Genomic DNA, 9,993 nt, shown 5'->3' on the forward strand with positions numbered 1-9,993 from the left:
ACAATGCCCGGCACATAGTAGAAATTTGTAACGAATGTGCTGTATGTATGGACCCTTCCAGATCAGAGGTTATGAGGACATAACCAAGGGCTGAGTGGAGGATGACTCCACACACACACACCCAGTTCCAGGAACCCTTTGGACTAATAGCCCCACTTGGTTCCGTGACGATTCACTCAGGTCACCAAAGCCCATGGGAAACCCCAACTTTGCTCCTCTCCCCATTGACCTCATTCACAGGCACATGTGCGTGAATATATAATACTTTATTCACTAACACGGGTCGAGGATTTGTAGTGAGGGGGAAGAGGCCACGGTTTCCAAAAATCCCAGCAGGGGATTTGCCATGTCTTCCAGGTCCCGGGCAGCCAGTTCTGCCATCCCACCCTTTCCCAGACCAGGGTCCCGGGGTCCCTGTCCAGGTTAGTCCAGCCCCTGGGGGTCGGGGCCCTGGCATGCTCCTCCTCAGCCAGACACTAGCAGCCCGCAGCGACAAGGGGGCTCATCTGCTCTCACACTCCGGGCAGCGCTCAGAGACAGTGGCGGCCGTGGCGCCAGGGGGCAGCTGGAAGTCCTGGCCGCACACGGTGCAGATATAGAGACGGCTTAGCAGGTGGGAACGGCGGTGGCGGACGAAGTGTGAGCTGAGGCGGAAGCGCCGGCCGCACTCGGTGCAGGGGTAGGGCCGCTCGCCTGTGTGCGTGCGCGAATGCTCCGCCAGGTTGGACCGGTGGCCGAAACGGCGGCCACACACGGTACAGCGGTGCGGCTTCTCGCCCGTGTGTACACGCCGGTGCTTGGCCAGCGCCGAGCTCTGCGCGAAGCGCGTGCCGCAGTCGGCGCAAACGTACGGCCGCTCCCCCGTGTGCGTGCGTCGGTGGCGCGCCAAGCACGAGCTGCCGCCGAAGGCGCGTCCGCAGTCGGGGCAGGCGTAGGGCTTCTCGCCCGTGTGCACGCGCAGGTGCTGCGCGTAGTTGGAGCTCTGTGCGAAGCGGCGCCCGCACTGCGTGCACGCGTAGGGCTTCTCGCCGGTGTGGCGCCGCCTGTGTTGCTGCAGGTTCGAGGCGGCGGAGAAGCTCTTGTCACACTCCGGGCACTTGTAGGGCCGCTCGCCCGTGTGCATGCGGCCATGTTTGGTCAGCGCCGACTTCTGGGAAAAGCGCTGGCCGCACTCGGTGCAAACGAAGGGCCGCTCGCCGGTGTGCGTGCGGCCGTGTTTGGTCAGCGCCGACTTCTGCGAGAAGCCCCGGCCGCACTCGGGGCATTCGAAAGGCCGTTCACCCGTGTGCGTGCGCGAGTGCTTGGCTAGCGTGGACCGGCGCGCAAAAGCGCGGCCACAGTCCGGGCATGCGTGTGGGCGCGCCGGGTCGGCGGACTGCGCTGAGGCCTTGCTCGGGATCTGCTGGGAAAGAGGAGATAGGTCAGTCCTGACCCACAGGCCCGGGAGCAAGAGACCTGGGTCTCCGCAAGCTGCATGCTCAGTCCCGCTTATGGAAAACAGGGGAGCCAGGGTGCCTCCCTCATAGCACGGCTGCGCACGTTAAATTAGGTACTGCATTAGTGTACATAGCACATGCCCGGTGTCATTCTGCCTGTTCTTTAATAACTCAACAAGTATTTATTAAGGGCGTGCAATGTGCCAGACTGTATTCTAGGCACTGGAGATTCAGTATTATATTTTTTAAATTCCTGCTTACAGGAAAAATGGATGAGCGCTGATATTGGGTGAATGTTTCAAATTTAAATAAGGTTAAAAAATGACCCAGCTATATGTTGTCTAAAGAAACCAATTTTAAAAAACTGATGTAACAAGAGCAAAAACTAAGGAAGTGAGAAAGCTGGCTACAGAGGGCACAGCAAGACCCTGAGGCAGGGGTTTTGCCAGTGAAGCCCCAAGAATGACAAGAAAAGGTGCCTAGCGCAGAATGCACGGAGGGGAGAGTAATGGATGGGGTGCCCTGGAGGGGATCTGGTAGCCTAGGACCCTGTAATATGAAAGGGATGGAGAACCATTAGAGATGTTAGACGGTACTTCGCAGGGACATGACTAGATCAAGCTCATTTTATTTTTGTTTTTTTTTTTAAATATGTTTTATTTTTTTACAGAGAGGAAGGGAGAGGGATAGAGAGAAACGTTGATTAGAGAGAAACATCAACCAGCTGCCTCCTGCACACCCCCTACAGGGGATGTACCCGCAACCAAGGTACATGCCCTTGACCAGAATTGAACCTTCAGTCAGCAGGCTGACACTCTATCCACTGATCAAAACCGGTTTGGGCTAGATCAGACTCATTTTAAAAGCCTCCATCGGGAAGCTGGGGCAGGAGGAGGCAGCAGGCAGAACAGCAGCCCAGGGAGGAGGCACTGCACTGCAGTCACCTGGCGAGAGAATACAGTGGCTCAGGCCCCGGTGACAGGTGGAAAGAGAAGCAGTGAAGGTGGCGAGAAGTGGTCTGCTTCTGAATATATTTTTGCCATTTGGGACAACAGATTTGATAAATAAGATCAGACATGAGATGTAAGGAAAAGGAGTCAAAATTACTCCAAGGACTTTGAATTTAGGTTCACACAGAAGTCGAGCTGCCATCTGCAGACATGAGGATGGTGGGAAGAGCAAGTTGAAGGGCGAGATCTGTTTCAGGTCACATCTCCAATTCTTGATAATCTGGAGCTCAGGAGACAGGCCTAGGCCAGAGATATTAATTGGGAAGCCGCCAGCCTGTAGATGGTTTTAAAGCTTGAGGCTGAATGAGATGACCCAAGGGATGGGCAGAGAGAACCAAGGGCAGCAAGATGAGCAGCAGCCAGTGAGGTAGGAGAGGATGGCGACTTAGAAGCTAGTGAGGTAGAAGAGGATGGTGTCTTAGAAGTGAGGCCAAAAACGAATCCAGGCTTTTGAATAAACTTTTAAGATACAGCACATAGCATTTTTTAAGCTGTGAAGAAGGAGGCAAGGGTAAAAGCCAAATACAATTCTGAGGCCTGAAATGGAAATGAGCCAGTTTCACGAAGCCTGGGCTTCTAGAGATAAAATCAGAAAAAGGTTTCATAAAAGGCAGGTGAAGGGCACACGTTGTATTAACAGTGTTAACATTATATTGTGTTAATATTTTGTATTAACAGTAGAAGGAAGAGGACTGTTGAGGGCATACTGCTCCCTTCTTAGGAAAGAGAGGGCTCATCCAGGCAAAGTGATGTTGAGTATGTACAGCGGGCGGGGCAGTTAGGTACATTAGTTAATGGTTAAACGAAACACCTGACACATATTAAGGACAAGACAGTCTTACCTTCTCCCCACAAAGCAGTTACCACAGTCTTATTTTATAGATAAGAAATGGTTAAGAGAGGGTGACAGCTTGTGAGCAGTTCAGGCCTTTACTTTCTTAAGCGGCAAGGAGGAACTTCAAGGCCTTGAAGATCAGAATTCTGGTTTAAACAGTATATATAATAATAACAGTGATACCAACATTACAGTGTCAAGTTTCTACAATGCTATTGGATGTACATTATTGTATTAAATCTTCCTGCCACCCGCCTTGAGTCGGCTGTTATCCTTTGATATTTAGGAAAACGGGCTGAGGCAGATTAAATTCCCAGAGCCCGTGGGAGGCAGGACCCTTAACTAGCAGCTACACTGCGCTGCCCGGCGCTCGCACAGCCAAGATGTGACAGAGGCTGGACTCCAAGTCCTGGCACTTTCCCAGGGGGATTCAAAGTTAAAGTACAACCTGATACTTTAGATCAAGAAACTCCCCGTAGCTGATTTGGCACAGGGAGACTTCAAGGTCACACTTTCCAGTCTTGCCCTGGTTTTGACATCTATTACCCCAGGGAAGTCACTCCCTTCCCAGTGAACCCGCCTGCCTCAGTGAACCCAGCAAGGCGAGGTGGGCAGGCCAGGTGAGATAAAAACTGCCCAGCTTGAGGTAGGCACACATCACAGGATGCAAGAGGATTTTAAGTCTTCTGTCAGCGCACTCTTATCATTACGATCGTTATGTACCTATTTTCATGGATATTAGAAAATCTATGCATCACATGAAACCCACAGTTTCATCAGTATTATTTTTTTGGATGAACATGGATTTTGAATCTCTCTGAAGAAAAGCATTAAATAAATGAGCACAGGAGCGAGCTGGAGGGGGCAAATGGGGGAAAAAGAGGGACATAGTAATACTTTCAACAATAAAGATTTAAATAATAATAATAATAATAGAGAAATAAATGAGCACAGACCCACTGGTGTGGCTCAGTGGTTGAGCGTCATCCCATGAACCAGGAGATCAAGGTTGAATTCCTAGTCAGGGCACATGCCCGGTTTCAGACACCATCCCCAGTAGGAGTCCTGCAGGAGGCAGCCCAACAATGATTCTCTCGCTTCATTGATGTTTCTATCTCCCTCTCCCTTCCTCTCTGAAGTCAATAAGAAAAAAAAATATTTTAAATAATAAATAAATAAATCAGCACAGCAGTGAGCGCTATACATGCGACTAAAGCTGGGCAAATACCAAACTAGGTGGTCAGTCAAGGCCCTTACATGTGTTAAATTCTACAGCTATTAGATTTAAAAATAAGAATAAATAGTATTTGCACTATACTAAGAGGGTCCAATGGGGATACAATGTAGTATAGTAAGATATATAAACTTGAAGTTTTTTTAAAAATATATTTTATTGATTTTTTACAGAGAGGAAGGGAGAGGGATAGAGAGTTAGAAACATCGATGAGAGAGAAACATCGATCAGCTGCCTCCTGCACACTCCCTACTGAGGATGTGCCTGCAACCAAGGTACATGCCCCTGACTGGAATGGAACCTGGGACCCTTCAGTCCGCAGGCCGACACTCTATCCACCGAGCCAAACCAGTTAGGGCTAAACTTGAAGTTTTTGAGTTTGTCTTCCTGTTTATGGTTTTCTTTTTCTTCCTTCTTTCTCTTTTTTTTTTTTTGACTAGAGCAAAGTTCCCAGTTTCCTCCTCAGCCATTACTTGTCCAATTAATAACAACAACTACCATGAATTGAGCTCTCTATGTGCCAGGGACTGTGCTAAGTGTTTTTCACCACGTTCTCGGTAAATTCTCACAGCCCTTTGGGTTAGGAGTCATTAGCTCCATTTTATAGATAAGAAAACAAGACTCAGAAGGAAAGTGACCACACCAGGCCCTACAGCCAATCAATGTCAGAACTGGGGTCTGAACTCCAAGTCTCATCATCCGAAACACCTGTTCTCTTAACCCTGCTGCAGTTCTACCTCACTGACAAGCTTGAGGTCACCCCACACAGCTTGTCTGCCTGCCCTGGGCCCTTTTCAGAATCCCCCTTCCTGTTGGTAATACGATCCCTAACCTCTAGCTCCTTGCTACAGACCAGCCGTGTCAGCATCAGTGGGAACCTGTTAGAATCTCAAGTCCCACCACAGACCTACTGATCAAAATCTTCACTGTCACAAGATTCCCAGGTGGTTTGTATGCTTGTTAAAATTAAGACGCTTTTCATCTAGAAGAGAGGACAGCTCCTGGAGAAAGCAGGTGGAAAGGTGCAGAGGGTTTTACAGGCTGAAGGACCACACAGGCACAGTCTTGGAGGTGAGAAAGGGCAGGTCTGTTTGAAGCTGGGATGTGGGATGGGTGTTGGGTCATGAAGTCAGGACATGAGGTCATGGGGTGTAGAGCTTTGAATGACAGACCTAGGAGCTGAGACTTTATCCTGAGGGAAACAGAAAAACACTCAAAGGTTTGAGCAGAGAGAGAGAGAGAGAGAGAGAGAGAGAGAGAGAGAGAGAGAGAGGATTAGATGTGCACAGAGCCCTTGGAGAAAATCTTTGTGTTCATTAAGGAGAGGTTGGATTTTAAATTTTTTAATATATATATTTTTTTTATTGATTTTAGAGAGGAAGGGAGAGGGAGGGATAGATAGAAATATCAATGATAAGAAAGAATCATTGCGGCTGCCTCCTGTACGCCACACACTGTGGATCAAGCCCGCAACCCAGGCATGTGCCCTTGACTGGAATCAAACCTGGGACCCTTCAGTCTGCAGGTCGACACTCTATCCACTGAGCCAAACCAGCTAGGACCGGAGAAGTTGGATTTTGATAGGCAGTGAGAGAATGCTTCGGCGCCTGCGTGCAGCATGGTTCAGGCCTGTTCTGGACAACAACTGGCCTTGGGACTGCGTGATGATAGCTAAGAGATACAGGATGTCAGCACTGGAGAGAGCTTGGGAGATGACAATTTTCATAGAAACTGAGACTCAGGGAGACCACACAGCGAGCTCATGAGCCATCTGTGGGCAGAGGGCCGTGCCAAATGTTGATGGGATGTGTGTGAGTAATCCTCACTTCCACCCTCCTCCTCCAAATCCAGTCACCCAGAGGATACTCAGTCTGGCTTTCAAAAATCTTACTTTCATTATCTCGTTTTACAGATGAGAAAGCCAAGGCAAAGCTGATAAATGGTGAAGTTGGGATTTGAACCGATGCTTTTAACCGCTACAGGTTCTGCCTAGAGTCTAGCCCTCCGTACGTTTCATGACCAGCCATGCCCAGCCTCCTCCATCCCATCCTTAGCTCTCGCCAGTCCAATCAAGGTTCGCAAATAGCCCCAGCTTTCTGTCTTGTCTCCACTGCTGTCACTGCCTGAGAGCAGGCCACCAGCCTTCCACGGCCTGTTCGCCCACAACCGCCAGTGGATCTTCTGGACAGAAAGCCAATGTGCCTCCTCTGATGGGAGCCTTCTGAGGGCACCGTGTCACCCCACGCGCTGTGCAAAATTCCTGTGCTGGCTTCCAACACCTGCAGCCCTCTGGCCCCATCTCCTCTGAGCCTTTGCTTTTGCTGTTTCCTCCTCCTGGAATGCCCCTCCTCTGCCCCCGTTTGCCAAATCCCCACTGAGCTTTGTCTGTGAACCTTCCCCACTGCCTGGAGTTGTCTGCCCTCAATCCTCTGTCTAGGCCTCCATGTTGGTTTCCCTTCCATACCCAGCCCCAGGATACAGCCCAAAAAGGCCTTTGATAAAAATGAGTTGAAAATTCTCCAGAAGGCCCTAGCTGGTTTGTTCAGTGGGTAGAGAGTCAGCCTGGGGGCTGAAGGGTCCCGGGTTGTATTGTGGTCAAGGGCACATGCCTGGGTTGCAGGTTTGTTCACCACTAGGGGGCGTGCAGGAGGCAGCAAATCAATGATTCTTTTTCATCATTGGTGTTTCTATCTCTCCCACTCCCTTCCTCTCTGAAATCAATTAAAAATATATATATTAAAAACAATCCTCCAGAAGGATGATATAGTCCAAGGCCTTAGAGTTTAAGAAGAAGATGAATAATATTTACCTAGTATTTAGGATGTGCCATACACAGTTCTTGCTCTTTACATGTATTAACTCATTTCATCCTCACAACCCTAAGAAGTAGGTGCGGGTATGACTTTCCTTTTACAAATGAGGAAAGTGAGGCACAAAAAGGATAAAATTAAGACACTTAATCCAGAAGAGATTGCCCAAGGTGATACAGCTGGTAACTGATGGAGATGGAAGTCCATCCTGAGCTCTAGAGTCTGAGTTCTCTTTTTTATTTTTTAAAAAATATATTTATATTGCCCAAACCGGTTTGGCTCAGTGGATAGAGGTCAGCCTGCGGACTGAAAGGTCCCAGGTTCAATTCCGGTCAAGGGCATGTACCTTGGTTGTGGGCACATCCCAGTAGGAGGTGTGCAGGAGGCAGCTGATCGATGTTTCTCTCTCATTGATGTTTCTAACTTTCTATCCCTCTCCCTTCCTCTCTGTAAAAAAATCAATAAAATATATTTAAAAAAAAATAAAAAAATATATATATATATATTTATATATGATTTCAGAGAGGAAGGGAGAGGGAGAGATAGAAACATCAATGAAGAGGGAGAATCACTGATTGGCTGCCTCCTGCACACCCCCCACTGGGAATCAAGCCTGCAACCTGGGCATGTGCCCTGACCAGGAATCAAACTGGGACCTCCAGGTTCATAGGTTGAGGTTCAACCACTGAGCCAAACCGGCCAGGCTGGAGTCCGAGTTCTTAACTTACAGGTGGAATGGGGAGATCAGAAGAACCACAGGGGCCAGAAGAGGCAGACTGAGCTAGGATGATGGGCCAAGGAGGCCTGAGAAAAACAGACCTACAGAGTTCTTGTGACAGAGCAGAGGCCAAAGCAGCCAGCCCCCGCCCCCTAGGGCCCACCACACCCACTAGGGGGCAGCAGAACGTTCTTTCCCTGGCAACTGGCTCCCCTGCAGGAAGAAACCAGAGCCTGGGCCCAGAAACCTGGCCCAGCCAGAGTTCTCCAGGTACGAGCTGGGTGGCACTGGAAGCTGTGGCAGTTCGGGGCTGGAACGGGGAAACCTAACTCACGTTCTGATAGTGAAGCTCCTCCCTTTAAACCTGCATCACCCTCAGGATAAATCCCAAATGCCCGTTGGCCTGCCACACACCCTACGCTCACCCACACCTCTCCCAGTGCCCCACTCACCCCCTGAGCCACTGAAAGGCCCATTTCTTCTGCCCGGAGTAGTCACTCACCTCACCCCTCACTCGCACTGGTCTCAGACAAGCCATCTCTTTACTAACTTTGAGACCTTGGCCAGTCACCAAACTGTCAAGCTTCCTGGGCCTCAGTTTCCTCACCTGTAAAATGGAACAAATACTACCTATGTTATAGAATTGCGGTGCTGAAAACAGTGTCCGGAGAATAGTAAATGCTACCAAGAGTCAGGGGTTTCTGTTGCCTAACCTGGCCCCTCCCCCACCACGTCTGCATTAGGTTCCCAGCTCTGGGCTTCTCCCCCCTGGTGGCTGCTCTCATCACACAGGATTGTAGCTGCGCGGTTACTCAGCAGTCTACCAGTGCTACGCATCAAGCTCCATGGGGAACCAAGGAACATATGTATATGGTCACCCAGCACGAACCCTGGCACAGCAGGTGTGACACCTCTTTGGCCTCAGCATAGGCAGTGGGGCAGAAGGATGGGTTGCTGATCCTCAGATTCCAGGTTAGGGATCAGGGTGTGGGACACGTACCTCCTTGTTGTCCACGGGGATCTTGAGTTTCACCACCTCATACTTCTCCTCACCCTCATTTTCATCCTTCACCAGCAGCACCATCTCCTCTTGCATCTCCTCCTCCTCCTCCTCCTTCTGTGCCTGCTGTTCGTCAGGCATCTTGGTGTCCTAGGGCGGGCAGCTGGGTCAGACGCTCAGGACCCACCCCGCACCCCGGCCCTGGCCCAGGCAGGCAAGGCGGTGCAGCCGTGGCTTCTCTGGCCCGACCTGGTCTCTGGGTCTGGCCCTCTCCCTCCCGCCCCAGCTCGGCCCTAGGCACCAGCACTTGCCCTAGGCACCAGCACTAGCTCGGAAGACACTTGTTCACCCCACGCATCCCTGCGTGAAAGGCTCAGAACAGTTCGAATCTCCAGTGCCAACGAGTCGCCACCCTCCCGCGCTGAGTCACTGCCGGGCGCCTGGGTCGGCGGCCCGGAACTCCAGGCGGGATCGGTGCGGAGACCTGGGGGTGCGCACTCACCAGCTGCAGGTTTCGCATTAGCGCAACCCCCCCAAACAGAACAGGGCTCCCCGGGTTTGGACACTTGTGATGCTTCGGAGGCGGGGCCTCTGGGAGACCTGTCATTGGTCAGAACGGCTAACCCCGCCCCCTAGGGGCGGGATCCGGAGGACCCAGGCGTCCAGTCCGAGCTGCCCCTGGAGGATGGAGAGCCCAGATCCAGTGACCTCCGCTGTTCCCCAGCTCCTAGGGCCCCGGTCCGCTCCACCCCGACTTTCAAGGTCCTCGCAGACCGGTTCTGACCCACCTTCAAGGCGTTTTCCTGTGCCCGGCTCGGAGGTCTCCGCTGCGGCCGAGCACGTCCGCTCCGCCCAAGACGGGCCACGTGCGCCCCAGCCCGGGCCTGGGCCTCTCGCTGGCGCCCCGCCCGGAGGGCGGACCCTGTTGCCTCCTCACCTCTTCCCTTTTC

General features: G+C 51.2%; 1 protein-coding gene across 4 annotated transcripts; it reads right to left on the reverse strand.

The window, feature by feature from the left end:
- Positions 1 to 247: 247 nt before the first annotated feature.
- Positions 248 to 9,563, reverse strand: LOC103296326 (zinc finger protein 771). Of its 4 annotated transcripts, none has more exons than XM_054714487.1 (3): positions 9,044 to 9,563; positions 8,546 to 8,650; positions 248 to 1,399 (listed from the first exon to the last, which is right to left on the reverse strand). In XM_054714487.1, the coding sequence occupies exons 1-3, from the start codon at positions 9,182 to 9,184 to the stop codon at positions 503 to 505; spliced, it is 1,143 nt and encodes a 380-aa protein (XP_054570462.1). In that variant the 5' UTR covers positions 9,185 to 9,563; the 3' UTR covers positions 248 to 502. The 4 variants fall into 4 exon arrangements, 3 of the variants coding, with proteins under 3 accessions (XP_054570462.1, XP_054570461.1, XP_054570464.1); XM_054714486.1 differs by having other exon boundaries at positions 248 to 1,402; XM_054714489.1 differs by lacking the exon at positions 8,546 to 8,650.
- Positions 9,564 to 9,993: the final 430 nt, after the last annotated feature.

The sequence above is a fragment of the Eptesicus fuscus genome, chromosome 4, assembly GCF_027574615.1.
Source record: "Eptesicus fuscus isolate TK198812 chromosome 4, DD_ASM_mEF_20220401, whole genome shotgun sequence".
Lineage (NCBI taxonomy): Eukaryota > Metazoa > Chordata > Mammalia > Chiroptera > Vespertilionidae > Eptesicus > Eptesicus fuscus.

Excerpts from the sequence above, each read along its gene's own strand:
- LOC103296326 (XM_054714486.1), bottom strand. The coding sequence starts at position 9,184 with ATGCCTGACGAACAGCAGGCACAGAAGGAGGAGGAGGAGGAGGAGATG. Across the intron at positions 8,651-9,043 it reads TCCCCGTGGACAACAAGGAG|GTGAGGAAACTGAGGCCCAG; the intron begins GTACGTGTCCCA and ends TCCATTTTACAG. Across the intron at positions 1,403-8,545 it reads CAGTGCGAGTGAGGGGTGAG|CAGATCCCGAGCAAGGCCTC; the intron begins GTGAGTGACTAC and ends CCTCTTTCCCAG.